The sequence below is a fragment of the Periplaneta americana genome, chromosome 9 (assembly GCF_040183065.1).
Source record: "Periplaneta americana isolate PAMFEO1 chromosome 9, P.americana_PAMFEO1_priV1, whole genome shotgun sequence".
Lineage (NCBI taxonomy): Eukaryota > Metazoa > Arthropoda > Insecta > Blattodea > Blattidae > Periplaneta > Periplaneta americana.
Window position 1 is genome coordinate 13,983,180 of NC_091125.1, and position 24,346 is coordinate 14,007,525.

General features: G+C 37.2%; 1 protein-coding gene across 2 annotated transcripts in view; it reads left to right on the forward strand.

The window, feature by feature from the left end:
* Positions 1–24,346, forward strand: part of LOC138705787 (adenylate kinase isoenzyme 5) — a 426,744-nt gene that overhangs the window by 232,023 nt on the left and 170,375 nt on the right. For both annotated transcript variants that reach the window (XM_069834426.1, XM_069834427.1), the window contains exon 5: positions 9,361–9,543. In XM_069834426.1, coding sequence (XP_069690527.1) covers positions 9,361–9,543 — 183 coding nt within the window. The remainder of the gene's footprint in view (positions 1–9,360; positions 9,544–24,346) is intronic.

Genomic DNA, 24,346 nt, shown 5'->3' on the forward strand with positions numbered 1-24,346 from the left:
AATTTCTGAGGTGGACCATCTTCTTTTTTGTGTTGTTTTGTAATCTATCACATAATTTTGTATTTCATGTATATTATTGAAACCTGGTTGAGTGGAAGAGAAGGTCTTGTGGCTTTGTCTCTGCCAGGCAAAATAAAACTACTACTACTACTACTACTACTACTACTACTACTACTACTAAATAAAACCTTGATCTTAAATACAAAACAAGGTAATATAAGCTTAAATGATTTATTAACAACAATTAACATATAATTTCAGTAATGAACAAACAATCTGAAATACAGGATTGCCAACTGAATGGTTTAAACTCAGAACATCAAGGTGTATGTTCAAACAATACTTTAAACTTACCTATCTTCAAGAGAGTGTTAAAATATGGAACAGAGTTTAAGTCATGGATGAAGTTGCAGTCAGTTTAAATTAAACGCAATTACTATTGAGAATACGGCCCTGAGATAGGTAGATAAGGGACAGACAGGAAGTTCCTGCTTGCGATAGGAAATGATTTGTTAGGAGCTAGAAAAGGTCTCCTTACCCGAGGCTGTGCTGGAGCGTGTATTCGAATCCCGATTGGGCTGATCACGCGGTTATTTTATTTTATTTTTTTCGAGATCTTCCCTACCTCTAAGGCAGCCGTGGCGAAAATGTGATCGTGCACCGAGCCACTGTGTAACCTGCAACGTGCATGGCACCTATGGAGGGAAGCGGACACCTGAAGGGAAAGTGAAGCAACTGTCTGACTTATTAACGGATATTCATTTTCCTTACGTTAAGCACTCAAATATAACTTTATACAGTACAAGGCTACAAACTAATGTTTAGTATGTGTAACGAAGAAAGAAATGAATAAGAAAACATAGGAAACATTATCACAACCTAAAATTAACTGTCTTCAGAATATGTCTGGGACAGAGTTTCAAAATCAGGAATTATGTCACTTACTACCAGTCGTAGTTGATCACGAAGGTATTTGTCTGTCAGTCGTGATCTAAATTTGGTTTTTACTATTTTCATTGTCGAAAATAATTTTTTACAAACGTAAGTTATAGTGAACATGGCTTCAAGAGAGCAAGCGAATGAACGAAGCTTCGGATATTTATTTTTTTGGCAAAGATTTGAAAAGTTCAACATTTTTCAAGTCCTCACATATAACTTTAATTTAACATCTCGTTGTAAATCTGTGAGTTTAAATTGAAGATCTAACCGTATTATTCGTACATCTGCTGAAAAAAGTTCGACATATAATAATAATAATAATAATAATAATAATAATAATAATAATAATAATAATAATAATAGGCCTAATAATAACAATATTAATAATAATAATAATAATAATAATAATAATAACACTTAACCTTTTAATGCTTAATCAGTAACTTGTAGTATAATGCCGTTTTATGTTATACAACCGTTTTCCACGTAATAATTGTGAACAAATCATACATTTAATATTCTCATTATATTGGCAGCAAAAAAATGCGTCCGCCCATCCTACTTTGAAACTTTCGTTTTTGTAAAGGTACATGGTTTCGAGAGAGACATTGCGACTATACGCCAGTCGCAGGTCAGACACAAATACAAATGGAACGGAGTTTGACTCCTGAGAGTGAGAGGGTGGGGGTTGGAGAAGGTAAGAAGCAAGAGAAATGCATAGCTATCATTGCGAGCCACAATGTGCTCGTGAGTCACGGCTGCTCTAAGACGAGTGTGAGATAATCCATGGCGAATCAATCGGTCTAATTTCGCTATCACTAATCCCAGCGACGCTAGGAAACCTCGCAGTTGATACAACGTTGTTAAATAACCGATTAAAAAGACGTATCTCCACTTCCTGCCAGGAATTGTACTCGGGATCTCTTCGTTTACAGCCAGATAAAATACGCTTCATGAACCGTAGCGCAGGAAGCTTTGTAACATCACAGTCAAACTCTTATCTTACAATATTATATGAAAAGAGTGATGCATTATACATAGCAAACATGTTCTATATGGAACGACACTTTCTTTGGAACGTTGCAAATATGTTACATAAAAACTAGCAAGCAGATAATACTGTAATGAAAGGGAATTCGAGTAAAGCAATTCAACCTGCAGTACAAATAAATATTAATATGTAGCTGTCGCTTTTTGACTGGTTGCCAATAAACACCATTCATTCATTCATTCTGTTAAGACGTTGGTCACACGATGATTATTGATCTGCATTCATGTAACAAACAAATTAAGTCTTTGAAATAAGTAATATCGACTGCTGCCTAATGGTACGAAGTACGATAGGTACACGTTTTCATTAAAGAGATAATTTATTGCCTTCTTTAGTTATGTCGGGGAAACATTTTTATTATTCCGATGAGACATTAGAACTCTGATAAAATCGACACATTCGGCTAATGTTGGAAAACATTTTTTTTTCTTTCATTTATCACAGGAAATATAAATCAACGACAGGTAGTTTCTAAAATCTGCTCTGTTTAAATCTAGAATGCTATTGTTATTTAGTAGTACGGTGTTGCTATTAATGCGTAAAAATGACGTAATAAGTGAAAAGGGTGTTGTGTTCTATATTTATTTCGAAATATAATTTTTATTTCTTTCTTTGTAGTTTTATTTGTTTAGGTGTCTTTTTTCTTTCTAATTGTTATTTTCATGATAATAAATTTACATGAAATATAAAATCATATAGGCCTAACTAGCCACCGGAGTAGCTCAGTCGGCTAAGGCGCTTGTCTACCGATACAGAGTTACATTTGGGCACAGGTTCGATTCCCGCTTGGGCTAATTACCTGGTTGGGTTTTTTCCGAGGTTTTCCCCAACCATAATGCAAATGTTAGGTAATCTATGGCGAATCCTCGGCCTCATCTTGCTATCACCAATTCCATCGACGCTAAATAACCTCATAGTTAATACAGCGTCGTTAAATAACCAAGTAAAATAAAAAATATGGGCCTGACTACAAGAAAATATTTACGAATACAATTTTCGTTTCGTTTCCTTGGTTGTATTTTTTTTTTTTTTTAATTTCTGCTTATATCAAAATAAATTTACAGGAAACAAAAAAGCATATAAATCTAACTACAAGAAAATATTTCAGAATACAATTTTATTCTTCCTTTTTTCTTCGGTGGCTGAATACATGGTGAGTTTCCCGTTTTCTGTTTTCTTGCTTCTTTTTACTTTTTTTCATTCGCTTGTTTTCTACAATTATTTTAATCGTTCCTATTTTACCTACCATTAATTTTTTTCTCCTTGAACTGCAATTTCATCCCGGTATGTATTTTGGATCCTTGTCACCGTCACAAACATTGCCATCAGCATCATCGTCTGAACTTTCATCTTTAATTTGCAGAGTAGTGTCAGGATTACCACGTAAGATTTCATCCAGTGTTACTTTGTTAGATAAAACACACTTATAAGGAAGTAAATAAACTGCACTGACAGAAAATTTTCCACTAATACTATTGATAAGTAAATCTGACGTACACTTCCAAATACAGAGTGAGTAAGGAGGAAAGGTATATAGTTTGAGGGATGATAATATTGGTGATTCAAACAAAAACGTTTGTATTAACATATGTCCTGTTCTTAACGGTTTCGGAGGAAACTAATGGAAACAATGAGGAACATGAAAACTGCAGGTGATAGTAAATTAAAATATTGTTACCGTATGTTCTGTTTAATTGTGTACTTTTCTTTACAGAACATGTTCAAAAAGTCCACCGTCAATTTCAATGTACTTTGCAGTTCTTGTAGACAGCTGCTGTATTGCTGATTCAGACACTCCTTTACTTGAGCAAAAGCATGTGAAGCTCGAGCGAGAAGTTTCCACTTTGCACTTAAAGACTTCGCTCTTAAGCCAAATCCTCGCATAGTAATCGTGGCTAAGAAATGACTCTACCAACGACCGACCGATCCAACGCCCAGGATACGTTTCATTGATACTACTACAACCTAATGTCGTTTTGGTTGTGTCTGCATGTGAGTGCTGATGAAAGACATGAGACTGACGCCCGAGATTTTCAAACAGATGTATGTCATATTCTGTTAAGAATAGCCCATATGTTCACAGAAACTTTTTTGTTCAGTATCACAAATATTATCACTCCTCACACCATGTGCCTTTCCTCCTGACTCACCCTGTATATCTCGTAATAACTTGCCTAAGGGTGTAAGTTGCAACCTACTGTCACTATTGATAGTCAGCAAGTGACAGATGGAGGCATAGCTAGAAGAAGGAGGGGCTCGCTTGGTGGGAAAAGTAGTGAGGATCAATTGTTTACCCATTATACGTCAAAATTACGTACGATAGCATTCTAGGGTTAAAGCATTTTGTTAAAAAAAATTAATGAAATTGCGTCTGTGACTCAAAGTTAGAGTGTTGATCTTATATTCAGATGAAATCTGTTTTAGACAAAGTAGACATTTCAGAGGTTTTTCTTTGGATATTCCAGGTGCACTTTTTCATTTCATAAAAAATCTCTACCTCACCTCAGTTCACCCACTAATCTTGAACAGTTGGGGTGAAGCCTTCGAAGTAGCTAATATAAAATTTAATACTTATGAAGTAATAAACTTGAGGATGACACCTGACTCTGTTAGGGCTGAGGCAGAATAGTCCACCTGTCAGCATCGGATTCACGGATACCACCAGGGTCACTTGTCGGGTTGCATAAAACATTGCATAGCCCATATAGGCCGCACAATGGATCAATATATTCCTAAGTGTGTGGATTTGTTGTGCTTCTTCACTATTGGACACCACTTCTGACAGTATTTTTTTCTCTTGTACGGAGGAGGGACACGAAGGCGTGCACTGCAGCCTGAAGCTTTTTGTGCTTACCACTCCTATTCCGTAAATGCCTGGATAGCCACACGACCGCGTATTTGTACAAGTACAACACGCCGCACCGTGAACTTAACCCGGGCTATGGTATGGATGATGATGATGATGATGATGATGATAATGATGATGGTATGTGAATTAATGATGGCGAAATGAGTTCGAGGTCCAACACCGAAAGTTACCCAGCAATTCTGCTTCAATTGGTTGAGAGAAAACCCCGGAAAAAACTCCAAACAGGATTTGAACCCGGGCCAGCTCGTTTGACGGTCAGACACGTTAATTGTTACTTCACAGCGGTAGACTGACAGTAATTTTACTATGCCGTACTATATATACAGTATTGTCGGACGGGTTGTGCAATGGTTTGTTAATGCGTTCAGTACACGGCAGTAACCATACTCATATCCATCAGGATTTCTGACGCTTTTATTATAATTATTATCTCATAATGAAGTAGAATGACTTCATTTTGTTTCCACTTATTTTAACATTTTACTAGTTTTATTAATTTCACTCATTATACTGACTTCAGCTAGTATCACTTATATTATTTTTCTGATTTTGCTCTGGATATGTAAGAGACTTGGTTACTTGATTTCAGTTAATTTAAGATTCAATATTATTTAAATTAATTACAACAAATCTCTACTTCATTTATTCAATTTACAAACATTATATATATATATATATTACTTACATAGAAGAGCTCTCTTCGTTGTTGTGTCCGCCAACTGATATAATTAATCCTGAACTTTCTTGAAATATTTTTGGAACCATATTTGGTTTTAGATTATGGCAACAAAGGTCTAACCATCAAAAACTTAAAACCCAAAAGCCAAAGCAGAAGCGAAACTGAAGTAAAGGTCTTTTGTAATTTCACAAAGCGCATCTTACCGTCAATCGGACAAAATTCCCTTAAAATGTTTTTGCCTTAAGAAAACCAAAGTCATCATAATTAACACAGATTGCAAATTAGCACATTCGAATGTCTTTAAAAACAATAACGTAATATGTGAATTCAATGGAATTCCGCACAGGAAAATAATTCGATTAACATTCCATTATCAATAAAGAAGTATCTAGTGTACTCGATCATACGTGTCGAGCTTAACAATGCTTAAAGGTGCGAAGGGTTGCTAATTTATTGCATGATGTATAATACAGAGACACGCGCCGCCGATCTTCAGCCATCTTTTATCTCAGAGTCCATGTGTTGAGAAAGTGGATTGAATGAGATATCTAACAAATTCCACTGCTCCTTGTTAACCATCAGATTTTTTATAACTTATTTATTAACTTTCTTCCCTACACTTTATAATGCATTGCAATGTTCATAAAATGTTCATAGATCATAGACTAATAGAGAAAGTACTACAGGGTAGTTATTCCTGGTACAACAGGTTCATCCCGGTTTCGGTCCTCGAAAATTCAGCCTGCAGTCAGTAAATGGATAATAACCTCTATATTAATTCACTTCCCCACTATATTAAGAAAAAAACAGCCGTTATTTACGTGGCAGTATGTTGATCTACAAAGTGATCGACGTCCTTGTTCGATTCCCGGCAGAGGAGTGAGTTCTAGTCTATCTCCTACTCACAGAATCTAGGAATGTTTACTTTATGCCAAGTCTGTCCTGTGTCCCCTTTGCTCTAATCTTGTGCCATGTTCAGCACATGATAGAAGAATAAATCCGTGTACTTCAAAACTGTTACATGTGCAGATGCGATAGAAATATAGGAGCTCATTCCTTGAAGTGAATGATGTATGATTAAACAAAGGATATATTTTAAAGCATTAAATACTGACACGGGAATTTCGACGATAATACATGCTTAGGTACTTTATTCAGAAATTATGTGCTTGAAGTTTCCATATATTTACTCGAAAGTGATGCTAGTCTGCTTCATGCTCTCACTCAAAAGAACACAAAGTGTTAATTTATTGGAAATCGACTCTAACAGTTTCTTATATTATTTCTTACCTAAAAATGAAATATAATGGAATCTATAGCAGGTTCTACAAACGTCCTCTCATTAGCAAATCAAATACTTGTTTGAGCAAATTTATGGTGTGAAGTTATAAGTCTTGATAAATTTCTTGCAAGGGTGAATGTTAATACAGAGTGACATAAATATTGCTACTCCAGGAAAAATATATTAAGATCATTATTATACGGTATGCGGCAAAACAAACGATACTGAAATTATTGCTCATCTGCTGTCCACGTATCCCTAGCAAGATATATTTATTGATTGTATATAATAGTTCGACATATTGTGAGTTCAGTGTTCTGTTGATTTCTGCAGTGATGGTTGTCACAACAGAGGAGAATATGTTTATCGTGGAACATTATTTACGGTCATAAGCCATAACAGTACGGGGAGCGATTTAATAAGGAGACAACAAATAACAGAACATGTTAGCTGTCATTCACGAATTCTGTCATACAGGATCAATCTTACATCAGCGAAAGGGGACAACAGGGCGCCCAAGAATGTCACCATAACCGTGAATTATGGACGACTTCTCCAACAGGAGTTACAGTCCCTTAAGCGTAGTTTACGACGAACATCGCTGAAACTTGGTGTGAGTGATAGGTCTGTTCGGCGGATGTTTGAAGATCTGGATGGATTTGTATACCGTGTTCAAGTTGCTCAGCGTCTATCAAAAAGGAATGAGCGAGCCCGATTACAATATTAGAGTCAAGCGTTGTCCATGACATATCAGGATCCAGATTTCTTCTACAACATAATATGGTTTTGAGATGAAAGCCATATTCATCATGATTGTAACATCAACCGACAAACAACTCGTTTTTTAGGTTTTGAATGGTCTGATGTCGTTATACCTATAGAAACCACTGCATAGTGCGCGAGTTACGTTTTGGTATGAAGTGTCCGGTCATGGAATTTTGGGCCCTTATTTCGTCAAGGATGCTGCACAGAATCCAAAAACAGTAAACCAGACACTCTATAGAGACCTTATTATTACCCCATTCGTGCGGAATTTGCACCGTTTTTGTCACGCCAGAAACTTACCCCTCTAACGACAATGGATCCAGCAAGATGGAACTATACCCACACAGCGGGGAGTCATTTGCAATTCTACAACTATACTTTGAAGATCGCCTGCTCTCTCGTGGAACTCCATTCCCGTACCCTTCCTGCTTCCCGTATATCACGGCCGTGGGAAAGTGAGTGGCAAAACATGAAAAATGGTGCAGTGACAAAATCGTTTTTCCCCAGTGTAAAAGAGAGGTTACCTTTCCACTGAATGGAAAGGTCACAACTTTCCTAACTGGAAATGGAAAAACTGGTGCCTACTTATACAGATTCAAGCTGAGGGACAACCCGTCATGTACGTGTGGAGCAGAGGAACAGACCGTCGACCACCTCCTTTTCCAGTGCTCGAAAATGGACAAAGAAAGACTAGCGTTCCAGCGGGAAATGTTAAGGAAAACTGGCAAATGTACTTTCACAAAGCGTAAACATGCAAGAACATGCGCATACATTCATAAACTATGTCAATGCTATAAATTTAGACGAATAAACTTAGGATAATTTAATCTAGGATAGATAAGAGTAGGCACTAGATATAGTGAAAGACTAAAATTTTCACAATAAAATAACAAACTTACCTACGCCTAAAGAGTGACAGAAACGAGGCATAATGTGTATAGTGTAAACGTACAGGTAGCAAGGCATGTAGTATTACCTTTATTGTAATGGGACATGCTGTTCAACCAATATTAAAAAAAAAAAAAAAATATGGGACATGTTGAAAGAAGCAATTTTTTGTGTCAGATGACCCATCTATAATAAATATTCTCGAACTACGCAAGAAGATAACGTCATTTTTTGTGTCCTTACAGCAACCTTTGTTCATCAACATATTCAATAATCTTCAGAAACGTTATGGACAATATGTGGCACGTGATGTTATACATTTTGAACACATATTTTACCAACACAAACATTTCAGTTTCGTTTATTTTGCAGCATATTGCACTGACCACTATCGAAGCAACGAAGCTGCGCTCATATTGCCGCTCAAAGTCTTCGCCCGTGGAGGTCCGCGCAATGGTCAGTTTTAAGAATATACTAGATTGTAGCGGAAAAATGTATTTAAAATACACTGCTTCATGTTCCTCAAAACTACTGGAAGGATTTCAGCCATTTTGAATAAGCCGACACAGCGTTATAAATTCTTCGCTGTCTCCTGCGGAGTTATAAGATACTAAATCTGTCAACCTAGTTAAGCTTAAGTTTATTATGTCTTAATTGGACACAAATGGCTAAATTAATAAGCTGGAGTAGTATAAGAACTTTTATATCGCCATGAAATAAAAGAGTAAGGAGAGGAGGAGGAGGAGGAGGAGGAGGAGGAGGAGGAGAAGAAGAATGTAATAATGACTCTGAATAGCTGTTTTACTTGATAATATTGGATAAAGAATTGGTACTACGACTTCCTCTTCGACCATTTTAACATAAATACTGGTGTCTTTCTATTACAGATTCAGGTTGTGAACGGGGTGATTTTGGTCAGCTGGAGGCAAAAAGTTCTGGAGCGACAGATCGACTACGGCGCTAAGCTGGGTCACGTGGTGCTCAGTTTGGCTAAAATGGAACTCAACAACTTCTATAAAAACGTGATGCCCGTCGCTGATTACTTCGATCAGAGGGGAATGCTGTATGCGGTAAGTTACGTGCTCAGAACTGAGTAAACTCGTTTTATATGAAATAGTTATATATTAAATGTAAATGTAGCCTATTAATACCAAGGACGTAACAAGTGCTGTGGCTCTAAAATTTTGCCAGTAGAAGAATGTTTTGGTTTTCAACTGGATATGTAGGAGATGTTGAAAGATGGAAAAGGGTGAGAATCTCTATATTCTTGGATTCTAAAAACAGGTCATATTAAAAGTTCTTTGGAGTGTTTTTTTTAACTTCCTGAGTCTTTAAAATACTATTTAGATTGTTTATCGGTTATTAAATGACGCTCTAAAACTACGCGGTTACCCAACCTCCATAGAGATGTCTCTTAGATTTCAACCTCAGGATCCGGGATTTAATAACAGACGAGACAACCAATCATAATTAGGTTTGTATTAGAAGTATTAAAGAATAAAGTAGAAAACAAACTTCTTGTAAATGCCATAGACAAATTATATGAGAATGTAACCTCTAGGATAAAGATTGGGAAGAATGTTTCGGAGGAATTTCTAGTTACAAAAGGCTTACGTCAAGGGTGTAGTTTATCCCCAACTTTATTTAAGATATATATACAACAAGCTTTACAAAATTGGAAGAAGTGCAAAGATATGGGAATACCTGCTGAGAATTCTACAATTTATACTCTGTTATTTGCAGACGACCAGCTATTTATAGCACAGGACTATGAGGATATAGAATATATGGCCAGAAAACTTATAGAAGAATATAATAAATGGATTTAAAAACAAATTTAGAGGAAAACCCTATATGTGTCCTGTGGGGAGAAAATGAAAGATTTGGTCTTGGAAGATGGAATGGGATGTATCAAAGGACGTGAGGAGTGTGAATATTTTGGGGTAAAAATTAACTCAACATACAGCCAGGAAAGTGACATAAAATATAGAATGCAGAAAGGTAGATCGGCAATAGCTATGTTAGATGGGGTTTGGCGGAATAAGACAATAACAATTGAAACAAAACTCCAAATCTAAAAATCTATAATGAGTACTATAACATAAAGTAATCCAAAGTTCAGGCAGTTTAATAAGTATAAATCTTAATCACTTAACATCGGACGCAACTGGCGGAGTTGGATATATGGGCATAGAAATTAAGAATTACGGTTCACCAGCTAAAGAGAAAATAAACAAATTAAAACAGAATTCGGCAAGATAGACGATTTTATACGTGATTTACTTCGCCGAACAGTATGTGAACAGTAGCGAAAGAGATATCGCCAACAGCAACACCGTCCTTAGCAACCTAAATAATGACATTATTCACAGCAGTGCTTAAAAGTTTTCTAACTTACAGCAGTGAATTAAACGCTTTTATACCTCGAAAATTACTACAGCTAGTCTTGTCCCCTTTCTTAAAGATAGGTACATTTATGGACTCCTTCCATTGTTCTGCTACTATTTCCTTTTTCCAAATAGCAAGTAGAAGGCTTATAAATTTCGCTTCCATCTCTTGTATTAATTTTGCTGGAATTTGATCCATACCTGAAGACTTGTACTTTTTCAGATTTTCTATCGGAAATTCGACTTCAGAAAGTGTGGGTTCGAGTATAAAAGGCTCAGCAGTTTGTATTTGAATTGCGTCCCGATCATGTCTATTTGGCCTATGTGCATTTAGTAGTTGCCCCAAAATAGTTTTTTCATCTGTTCAAGATTGGATGAGAGTCTGCAAGCAAGTCACCATTTTCATCCTTGATCACGTTTACCCTTGCCTGCTATCCGTTCTTAAATTCCTTTATGCCATTTAATATATATATATATATATATATATATATATATATAATATTTTTATTCTTACTGTTTGTTTCTACCTCATTCAGTTTATCCTTCAAATAAACTCTCTTTTTTTCCCTAAGTGTACTATTTGCTTCCGTCTTTCATTGAAATAATTATCTCTATTCGCCTCAATTGGATCCTGTAAGAATTTCAATTTTGCCTGTTTCCTTCTTTCTACTACCACGCAGTAGTCTTCATCAAACCACGGTTTATTTTTCTTAGTTTCATAATAACCTATGTTCTGCTCAGTTGCAATTTTGATACTATCTCGGATATTTTCCCACAGTTGCTAATACGGCAAACCTATCTGAAATTTCGACCTGATAACGTTGCTTAGTTCCCTCGTCTTTTAATTTCGGAATATTGAATCTTCGAATATTAACTTGTTGCTCTACACTCTTTGCTACTGATAGTCTTTCTCTTAATTCTCCAATTTACCAAATAATGGTCAGAATTACAGTCTGCACCCTGAAGGTTCGAATTCTACTATACTATTATAGCTTCATTTATCTATCAAGATGTGATCTAACTGGTTGTGTGTCAATCCATCTGGGAAAATCCGAGTAAAGTTTTTAAATCATGGTTTATTTAACGATGCTCGCAATTACAGAGGTTATATCAGCGTCGTCGGTGTGCCGGACGTTTGTCCAGCAGGAGTTATTTTACATGCCAGGAAATATACTGACATGAGCCTGTCGTATTTAAACACACTTAAATGCCATCGACCTTGGCCCGGGATCGAACCCACAACCTCGAGCACAGAAGTCCAACGCTATACCAACTACGCTACCGAGGGCGACTAAGTCCGAGTATATTTATGTACAGTATATCCTTATGGTCCAGCGCCGTGACATCGCGGTCTAAGGCATCCCGTCTAGGACTCGCGTTACGCAATGCGCGCTGGTTCGAGTCCTCATGGGGGAAGAAATTTTGTAATGAAATTTCGGCCAGTGTATGGGACCGGTGCCCACCCACCATCGTGATGCACTTGGGGAGCTACGATAGGTAGCGAAATCCGGTTGCGAATACCAGCTATAACGGCTGGGGGGATCATCGTGCTAACCGCACGATACCTCCATTCTGGTTGGATGACCGTCCACCTCTGCTTCGGCATATGGGCATGAGGCCAGCAGCCGGCTGGTCGGTCTAGGCCCTTCACGGGTTGTAGCACCAAGGATTATTATTTCTTATATCCTTATGGAGACATGTTGTATTTTGACCAACAAATTTTTTGCTGTGGCAAAATTGACTAACGTAACGCCATTATCATTACTAGTTACGTGTAGGTCTCTTTTCCAATAGTCGCTTTAAAAATATCCTCCCGTCCTATTTTAGCACTGAAATCCCCCAATAAAATTTTCATGTGACATCTAGATAACTGATCAGAAGTATGTTCCAATTCCTCATAGAAGCTATCATTTATATGGTCGTCTTTCTCATCTGTAGGGACGTGAGCATTTATAACTACGATATCGTACCATCTACCCTAAAGTACTAAATAACATGTCACTGATAAATTCGACCTTTTTTTACTGCTGATTTTATTCTTTTATGGATAAGGAATCCTGTTCCTAATTGGTGATTATTGTTTCCTTCCCCATAATACAACAAGTATCTCCTATTTGTGCTATGCCGTTCCCATATAACCTAACCTCCTGTATTTACTTGGTTATGGCTTTTATGGAACCCCGAGGTTCATTGTCGCCCTCACATAAGCCCGCCATCAGTCCCTATCCTAAGCAAGATTATTTCAGTCTCTACCATCATATCCTATCTCCCTCAAATTCATTTTTATATTATACTCCCATCTACGTCTCGGCCTCCCAAAGATATTTTTCTCTCCGGCTTCCCAACTAATACGCTATATGCATTTCTGAATTCGTCTTACGTGCTACATGCACTGCCCATCTCAAACGTCTGGATTTAATGTTCCTAATTATGCCAGGTGAAGAATATAAACCTAACCTCATGTACTCTCACAAAGTCTATTCTATATCTAGCTAGTTCTTTTGCTAATAGTGTTACCTTTCCTTTGAGTCCTATAGTTCCAAAACCTGCCTTGTCCAATTTTTCAGTTTTTCAGGTATTTAAGAAAAACTGTTTCACGACATTTTCTGTTGATCTTAAGAAAGGATTGTGATGTTTTGAAAGATATAATATTAAGAACAATATTCCAAAGTGAAAATGAGGATAATATCAATAATATAGACACGAGATAGAAATTAAATATGGAGAAGGCAATATTTGGAATAAACATATCAGGATAAGGTGAGTTTTGGAACCGATGTAGGAACTTAAAGATTAAAACTTGTGTCCATAAGGAGAACAGTATATACTATATAATAAAAATATCATGACTCGGGGTTGATCGAGACTTTTATGTGTAGGCCTAACTTCCGCGAAATTGCGAGTAGCGTACTACAGCAAGATGTTGAAAAACTCACTACGACAAAATCATCTACAAGGAATGATCAGGGAATCTGTCTGGAAAGGTTATTATTATACAGTACATGATATTCGCGACTTCATAAGGTCAATCTAACAATATCATCTCTGACCGAATTTAATTTGGATGTTTCCGTTTTCTCTGTACTACGAAAAGTCTCTGTCAATCCTCAGCCACTCTTTAATTTACAATAATTTATTTAAGGGACCTTTAGTGGAAACATTTTATACACATTTTCAGAGCACCATCTTCGTCTTCATATCCACTTTCACACAATCATTATCATTACTGGAAGAAACTGTAGGTTCGTTATTCACACTAATAAACTCATGGTAAAATAATAAGCCTGGTAGGTCTTTCCACAAATCTCCAACATGTTTTTTCAGCAGATTTACAACATCAATTCATTTTGATTTTGTAATGTGGTTTCTACATGCTGGAGGCACTATAGGCTTGATGTCTTGTATTGAATTACCATTTTTTACAACGCTCATGTAACCGCATGAATCATTACGAAAGAATTGCTCTCCCCCCCTGATAAATAAAATCGCTCCTCTTTTAAGCAGTTTAAATAGCTGTAACATAAGTAGCATAGTAATCTGTGGATAAGGCACATTCCTATTGAGGATAAGACAGCTTGTGGAATAAAATTAAAATTTTCATCACAATTATTTTGGAACCAGATTTTTTGGAACAGAAATGATATTAAAAGAGCTAGATTTTATAATACAGAATGCACTGACATTGCTAAGTCATTTTCTGACTTTTGAGGAGAGGGCAGGTTTTGGAACTATAGGACTCATTTGATACAGCGTCTTTAAATAACCGACTAAAATAAAAATCGTATAAGACACAGGAGAAAAAATATAGCGACGACGACGGCGATGATAATGATGATAGTGAAATGTATTTCTTTACCGTGGACTGTTTATGCTGTGATTTACGTCTGTGATAACTATTTCAAAGAACTTCATAAGAGGACTATGAATATGATAGCCAGGTTTGTTTGTCTTATAATTTTGCTTCCGATACTGTAGATGAAATTCTATGAAATCTGGTTATTTGTCAGCTTGAAAACTGTCCGAACTTCGAAAGCTAGCATTTGAAGTGAGTATAAGTGAGGCAGCAGTTATGACACTCACACCATATACATGAAACTATTCTTCGTTCCATAATGTCTGGCAGGAGAAGTAAACATTGCCGACAGAGGAAGAGAGAAGTATCATTGCTATTCAACCAATGGCAGAGGTCTCAATCAATGCTTGACTTAAAGTTGGACGGTCTGCAGCGTTCTACACCCGCCCACCTTCAAGACAAGCGTGGAATGAGACTCTGCCATTGATTGAATACTCTCCTGTCCACACCTGTGGAGTAATGGTTAGCGCGTCTGACCGCGAAACCAGGTGGCTCGGGTTCGATTCCCGGTCGGGATAATTTACCTGGTTGAGGTTTTTCCGGGGTTTTCCCTCAACACAATATGAGCAAATGCTGGGTAACTTTCGGTGCTGGACCCCGGACTCATTTCACCGACATTATCACCTTCATCTCATTCAGACGCTAAATAACTTAAGATGTTGATAAAGCGTCGTAAAATAACCTAATAAAAAAAACTTCTCTCCTCCTCTGTCGGCAAAGTCTACTTCTCCTGTCAGACATAAGACTCGCTTATCAGCGTAAACTCCACTTAATCCTATGGTTATTTGTAACGTGAAATGTTCGCCATAGAATTCTCAAATGTTTAGTAAATTCAATAAGTAAGAACGCTTGTTTGGACATCTCTATTAAAAGAACTAAAGTATCTAGAAGTCGATTCTTTACCTAGAAAGTGTTAATACATGTTAACTAGGAGAACGTTCTTCGAATACTATGAGTAGCCTTACACTTGTGTAAAGCGGGCTGCATGTTCTGCTGGAAGGAAAAATGAACATTGAGCGCGCCACAGCAGCAATGCAGCACTGCTCCAAGCTTTGGTATAAACATCGCAAATACATTCTGCGAAAGCTAGGGAATTACTTGAGTACATTGTGTCACTGACGACTGATTTGTTCATGTAGGCATATATCGATGGCCCAGAACCAGACTGTTCCAAGTCCATTTTACTACTTTTTTTTTTTTTTTTTTTTTTTTTTTCAGAAGAGCTATTTTAAGCTCCTGACATTCAAAGCTTCATGAAACAATTTGAAATAGCTTCATAGCAACCTTATGGAGAGAAATATTTATAATTTTGTTCGATTCATTATATGCAGATAAGAACTGGAACACAATGAAACACAGATTTCTTTCTTATAAAAAGTTGGACTTAGCACAGTCAAATTCTCAGCCATCGATATGTAACCTACAATTAACACCAACATTGTAGAACATTTCCTTTAATTTAATAAACAACCACAGGAGCAGCTCGGTCGGCTGAGACGCATGTCTGTCCATCCGAAGTTGCGCTTGGGCATGGGTTCGATTCCCGCTTGGAATGATTATCTGGTTGGATTTCCTCCAAAGTTTTTCCCAATCGTAAGGCGAATGTCACGTAATCTATGGCCAATTATCGGCCTCAACTCGCCAAATACCATCTCGCTGCCACCAATCCCATCGACGCTAAAAAAAACTAGTAGTTGATGTAGCGTCGTTAAATAACCAACCGAAAACTTAAATAATAATAATAATAATAATAATAATGATAATAATAATAATATTATCATCATTATTATTATCGTTTTTGTTGTTTAATTATACCTTCAATAAAAAAAATTTAAACTTGTTTTTGCGGGAAAACAGGAGAGACGATAATACGGTTTTTGTGCACACTACAGAATTTATTATAATTATTTACTTTAACGGCAGCCTGAGTTTACTGTGTTTTAGTACAGTACTGAAATGATGGTCGTATCTGATCGTGAGAATCGTGTTAAACTGTGTTTTACCTTCCCCCGACGTATATTTCCATTAATATTGCGAGTTCATAGTTAGGTTATGTGCGGGAATAGTTAAATGACATGAGGCCGAGGAAGTGACATGGTTAGAGTGGGTTAGATGAGGGGATTGTCAAGTGACAGGAGACCGAGGACTCTGACATGGTTAGAATGGGTTAGATGAGGGGACATTTAAATGACGAGACCGAGGACTGAGACATGGTTAGAGTGAGTTAGATGAGGGGACAGTTAAGTGACATGAGACAAAGGACTCTGACAAGATTAGAGTGAGTTAGATGAGAGAATAGTTAAGTGACATGAGACCGAGGACTGTGACAAGGTTAGAGTGAGTTAGATGAGGGGTCAGTAAAGTGACATGAGACCGAGGACTCTGACAAGGTTAGAGTGAGTTAGATGAGGGGACAGTTAAGTGACATGAGACCGAGGACTGTAACAAGCAGAGGTCTGCATCGGACGTTTTCGCTCGAGAGCCAAGTAGTTCATAGCATAATCCGATAGGTAGCGCACATGCATGATGGGTAAAATTGTCACGAGCGATAAATCCTCGAACGGTATAAGCCGAGCGTTAGACATTCGTTCTTGTTACAGTAATGAACTGTGTAGTAACATCATAGATGTTTATCATTTCAAAACTTTGCAGTGTTTAACTAACCTCTCCATAGTACAACTACATAACTTGCTTTAAAATGTAATATAAATGTTGTAGGTAAATGTTTTTTTTTTTTTTTTTTTTTTTTTTTTTTTTTTTTTTTTTTTTTTTTTTTTTTTTTTTCCCACACAGGAGTGATTTTGTTTTTGCTACATCTGATAGATGTTATTGGATGTAAATGTAATTATTATAAACGGAGAACACAATCACGATAATGCAAGAACTGTATCAAGTTTTCTAGTAATAATAATAATAATAATAATAATAACAATCTCTAAAAATTAGTGTATCAATCTTTGCGTCTGTAAAAGTTGTGCAGCATGATTATTCGTTTTATTATATTTTCTGTGACGTTATCTCTGTACTAATATTGTTATTAATCTACTTCTATATCAATAATATTTTGTAAAACGCTTCTACATTGTCGCAGTATATAGGCGGAACACTATGTATGGACCTATCATATTATATATGTGGTAAATCAAATATTGAATAATTATTAATTAGCAATAATAACTGTATATCGACGTTTTTCATACTATTTTATTTATAACTTCATGTTCCTGTTTTGGTACGTTCCATTGACTGTTCCATTTAACGTTTGTCATAAACGCAGAAAATAAAGCCTTATTTTTACCGTGTGAGCAAAACATGTGTATCTTATCTGTCGCCTTCCATACAAGATAAGACACGTCGGTGAGATGACCTTGTACTGTGCTTCTATTTATTACGAGCGTATCACGACCGATCGTATCTCACTCGAGGGTGCGACACTTGACCGAGTTCAAGCGAGCGATTTAACTCCAATGCAGCACTCAGGTGACAAGGTTAGAGTGGATTAGATGAGAGGACAGTTAAGAGACACGAGACCGATAACTGTGACAAGGTTAGGGTGGATTAGATGAGGAGAGAGTTAAGTGACATGAGACCGAGGATTCTGACAAGATTAGAGTGAGTTAGACAAGGGGACAGTTAAGTGACATGAAACCGAGGACTCTGAGAAGATTTGGGTGAGTTATATGAGGAGACTGTTAAGTGACATGAGACCGAGTAATGTGACAAGGTTAGAGTTGGTTATTTGTATGTAATTTTGTGCCATTAAAGTTAAAGAATATCGAATTTATGTTTAAGAGGGCGATTCATGATCATAAATTAAAAAAAAAAAAAGAACATGATTTACGCTCTATTTCAGTAGTTTGTACGTATTCCGCAAGTCAAATTAAGGAGTTTAGAATAAGTTTTGTTGAGAAAAAGTGTTGTCAGCTAAAGCAAATAATGGTGCTCTGAAGAAGGAAATACTTCAAGGAATGTTAATCCGATGTGAACGTTAATTCGATAATGTTACCAGATTATACGTTTTGTTCCCTCACTTCGTGACGTGGAAGTAACTTTTCCTATGCACAAGTTTATTTTTACGGACAGAAGAAACAAGTTGGATTCTGAAAACATGGAAATGACTATTGTATCACAGACTTTCATACAGTCATGAAAGAAAATGTATTGTCTGTGTCAAGTCGTGTTTAATTGAAGAGTGTGATCCCAAAAACTCTCTCAGTCCATTTCGCAATTTTTATGATTTCGAAAAAATCGAAAAATCGAAGGAGAATTGGGAGGAAAATTTAAAAGGTACGCAAAACGCGTCCTTGCAAGGGGTTGGGGGCTGTACAAAACTAAATATGTGAGCTCCAAGCCTGTTGGCCACTAGTCTCACTCCGGGTTACGCTGCTCCTCTGAAGGAGCTCTAGAAAATTTTGAAGGGGAAGCCGAAATTGGACGTAACCTCTTAGGTACCACATACGCGAGGGGGACTGAGATTTGATCAAGTGATCACGGAACGGGGCTGGTGTTTGCCGTTAGGATGGCAAGACGCTATCTGTTGTTCGATGACAAAGCATGTGAAGGCCGTCTGAAGAAGCGCCGTGAAATCTAAATCTGCAATTTGAGAGGTCCCTGTCCTTTCAATTTGCGACTAATTGAGTGACCTCGTATATTTAATAGACTATTTATAGTATCTGAACTAGGGCATACATCGTTTATAATAAGGGGGGAATATATATGGGGAAGGGCATATAGGTCCATGGCCCATTTCTTATAGGGCTCATCCCGACATTTGTCTTACGCCTGAGGAAAACCACGGAATACCTTAGGCGAGATGAGTTGTCTCATGTATAAGAGACTAGCCAATTTGGCTATTATGTAGGAGGTGATTGTTGTCATGAGCCTTGCTGAATCGTCTCAATTTTGAGATTTATGATTTATACATACTGTATAATATATATGATTATGTTCGAGGCCTCTAACATTATTTTCAAGCTTGTTATTTTTCCAAACTAACGCCAATCCTTGTCTAAAAGTTTGTGTTATTATGAAAGCCACTTGAAAACTTGCTCAGTCCTTGAACTGGTGGACAAAAAATTAGCTCAGTCCTTTAATAAAAATGGACTTAATGCGTTTTTACGTGAATTCCTTTACTATGGTCATTTTTCCGATTGTTCAGCGTGCATATTTCGGCATTTTAAGTGCGTATTTGCAAGCATATTTTAGAGCTTTAGTGCATATAATTTCAACACTAGTCATAAGTATGTACGTTGAAGAGTTCAAAGTTTATGAATTTCCTCTGAAAAACGATATTACAAACACAACGGAATAACTCTAAATTTTTGAATTGTGTACAAAGTATGGAGCTTGGAAATATTTTATGTCTTCATAGTGTGTTTAATAATTTTTACTGACTGTTTAGTAATCTTGGGAGCCACAAAGAGTAAAATGAGTACATCATTAGCTGAATTATAATCTTTATAACAACTAATAGAATATGAACTCCAGTTTCAAATCGAAATTATTACAAACATATTCTGTGAAGAATGCACTGAGATATTTTGAACTACTGCTAATCTGTACTAAAGAAAATTTTTATTACACATAGGTTGATTTTTTAGTTCTGGCAATTATTTTTTTTCTCTACACATAGCATACTTACATGGTTCTAAGTATTACAAGACCTCGATGTTGTCACCGGCGTTGCGTACAGCGTGTTATAACAGCGATGTGGAAGCCGTTGGATCCCGTTGGCACTGCCTAATCTGTTGATGGTGCAAATAGAGCGGTCGGTTGCCTGTAAAACGTCTTCAACTGTTCGGAAGCGAATTCCGCGAAGTGGGTCCTTCATCTTAGGGATTAGATCGAAGTCGCAGGAACTTAAATCCGGAGAATATAGGCCGGTGAAAGAGCGTTTCCCAGCCCCAGCGATTGAACAATTCAGACAGAACTTCTGCTGTATGCGCCCTAGCATTGTCATGCAGAACGATGGGTGGGTAATCCATGAAGTGTTGCCGTTTTCTTCTCAGAGCTGCTCGCAGATTGTTTCGCAAAAATGAACAGTAGGCCTAGTACTCCGCATTAACGTTCTGCCTTCGGGCGAAGATATGCTGTAAAATCACACCATTCCAATCATAGGCAAGAATCAGCATAGCTTCAAATTGGTGGGGGTTTGTCTAACTGTTTTTTTTTTTCGTGGTGACGAGTGATGACGCCACTCATCCGATTAGCATTTCAGCTGAGGTTCATAAGATCTGGCCCAGGTCTCATCAATTGTAATGATACGCCGTAAGAAAACCTCTCCTTCGCGCTCATAGTGCTGCAAGAGAGTACGAGAATCATCATATCGTTGCCATTTCTGCATGTCCGTTAAATCATGTAGAACCCATTTTGAGGCAATTTTTCGCATTTTCAGGCGGTCCTTCAGGATGTGAAGCACAGTCGAAAGCGCCAATCCTGTATCTTGCGCTAACTCACGAATCGTTAAGTTCCGATCCGTCTTCACTAACGCGGACACAGTCTGTACCTATATCTTCGTCACTTACTGGTGGGTGATCAGATCGAGGCATGTCGAATACATTTTCGCGTCCTTGTCTGAAGGCTCTAACCTATTTTGCTACCGTTCGGTAAGGTAACGCACCGCAAATCTCTTGCAGTCCTTGATAACACTGTCGTGCCGTGCGATCTTTAGCACATTGAATTTTTAACCAGGTTCTCTGTTCCTCCTTCGAAAACATTGCGACTGCATTCTGCGACCGTTTTCTCAGAATTGCTCGTCTTATTGTTGTCACTGTGAACGGAATGGAGGGGGAAGGCGAGTTCATTAGCTTTGAGGGAGGGGAGGCATGCAAGCAACCTGTGGTATAAACGACATTGCCTGGCTTCTTTGCATGCCATCGCTACAGGATAGTTGCCACTACTAAAAAGTCAACCCACGTAGTTCAGTTTTCCTTCCATTTTAATTCGAAGCGAGATTTGAAACTCAACTGTTCTTTTTAAGACCTCGATCAATAAGTAACCCCACTTGTGGTAGCGAGTTTTGAATGAAATTCTAATTAATTGCCAATGCCTTTAAAAGAAATGAATTAAAAGAGAAGTTCAACATAGAAAGAGAAGTAAGATAAGGCGATCCGATATCTCCCAAATTTTTTATCATTCTCCTTAAAGAAATCTTCAGAAAAATTAAATATCTACTGTTATAAACATGGATGGGAGGACGCTAAGCAATCACCTTATCGCAGATGACATCGTTCTTCTTGAAATTTCAGCAAATGGTCTGAGGGAAGCAATGACTGAAATTCACAACAACATTGAAGTAGGTTTGACGTTAAACACAAGAAAAACCGAAGTTATGACAAACTACATAGAAGAAGATATAATAATAAATAACGAGCAAATATGATATATTAAAAAATACCGACATGTAAGCTTAGTAGCAGAAAAAAATTCTCCAGCATGGGCAACATTTTGAAGTGTCAGATGCATTATGTTGGACATAAGTTACAGTATTAGCATCAAAAGAGAAGTTATGAACATAACCTTTCTCCCAGTTCTCTTATACGGAGCCAAAATCTCATCCTTAGAGAAAATCAAAAGCGATTTTCTCCGGAAAGGCCAGAGAAAGATGGAGCGAAAAATATTGGGCGTCAAATTGAAGAACAGAGTCAGAAACGAAGAATTCAGTAAAAGAACAAATTAAAGATGCTGCAGTCAAAGTCATTTCTCTGAAGTGGAAGTGGGCAGGACACGTTATGAGAATGGACATATCGAGCTACAGCCTGGGATCCAAGAATTGACATATCGAGCTACAGCCTGGGATCCAAGAATTGACAATAGAAACGTTGACAGACAAAAGAGAAGATAGAGGGACGACCTTAGAAGAAACTTCGACAGCCACTGGTCGACCATGTCGAGTAATAGGGACAAATTGCGGCATGTAATCCGATAGTCAGCTAGAATTAAGACTGAACTTTCTCGGAATATTTCCTTGGATCGCACAAATGAAGGTACCTTAGTACGAGTAAATGACTTTAATAGATTTTATAGGTCACTATTATTATTATTATTATTATTATTATTATTATTATTATGTACAAAAGTTATTGGAAAATTTATTGGAGCTCGTGCACACACGATTTTTACATTTGAAGAAAATGCCGAAATCGATTTTCGTGGGATTCTCTATGTGACGTGGTATCTATAGATTATCAAAAAGAGTTTACAGTGCTATTTATATGTACAAACGCAAAACACGAAATCATGACAAGCTATTGAAACCTCGACCGTGACACATAAGACATCTTGCGACTAATAGGGCAAATGCATAGTACAGTATATTCGTATAGTTGTCAGTTTTTAGCACGCATGAGCTCCGAGACCGTCACGCGATCAACTACAGTATATTGTTCCCTTTTGTGTACATTTGAAGCAATAGTGGCTCGAGTCTAAATATTAGTGCGTATTAGTGCCGAAATTCACTAATGAGCACTTTCTGTAAGAAAACATGCATGTAAAGCTTGAAAATCAGCTTTATAAATAGAACGTGTTCAGTACATATTATAATAAATATACGTAGAGACGAATTATTAATATAAATAATTCATATTTAAATATGTCAGCCCTTATCTTACAAGTGTAGACTAACACGTAAATATACCGACGAAATTATTTTTTGAACAATACTTGTCGAGTTACATTCAGTTGTATTAGTATTCTCAATTTGGGTGAGTTAATATCAATGTTAAGGTATGGAGAGAAAGAAATAGGAGAGAGAATAGCACTGGCATGGGGTTAGTTCTGGAATACAAATGCAAGGCACATATCTCAGTCACAAAATAAAACTAGATATACTTGAAAGCTGCAAGGATGCCAGACAAGGACATGCACACAGCGATGCTAACGAAAGTTAGCATAAAGAATGCAGTGAGCGAGGCACGGGATCTGACATAGAAATGGGTAGGCCACGCAGCCTAACTTCAACAAGACAGGTGGGCGTATAGAAAGACAATTTCTGATGCAATTTGTGTCCTCATAGAAGTTCCTTAGTTTACCGCCTTGTGGTCGAGTGTTCTAGCTCTGTGTTCCGATGGTAATGAGTGTTGTCAATCAGACAATATATTTTAAACAGATATTAGGCCTATAAATACCTATTAGGCCTATTTACTGAATTTGTTAGTTGTATAACATTGCTAATATTATTACACTATAAATCGTCCTTTTGTATAGCCGATTTACAATTTCAGTCGGAGACAAAGTAGCCTTATTAGCCACATTTGTTCAGTTTGTCAGACGTTGGCAATCCTGTTAAGCACACATGCCGTTGTTGTCAACAGATTAGATAGCAGAGGGAATGCGTTGCCAGTCTAATGTTCAATCATTATATTCATAGGCCTATGCATATGTTAAACAAAAATCAGCGATTTAGTTAGAAAAAAATATTTACAAGCACTCACTTTATCAATTTAGCAATCGTACTGGGTGTCAAGTTTGGCATCTTCATGTTTCTGACATCCATACATTTTTATTTTCCGGAACGGCATTCCAGTACGTTCCGGCCCAACTAAACTACTGGCCAAAACCATGCAGTATGTAGTATTGTGGTTGAACAATTAATTTAAACTATTTAAACTGGCTATATTACTCTTTTACGTCATT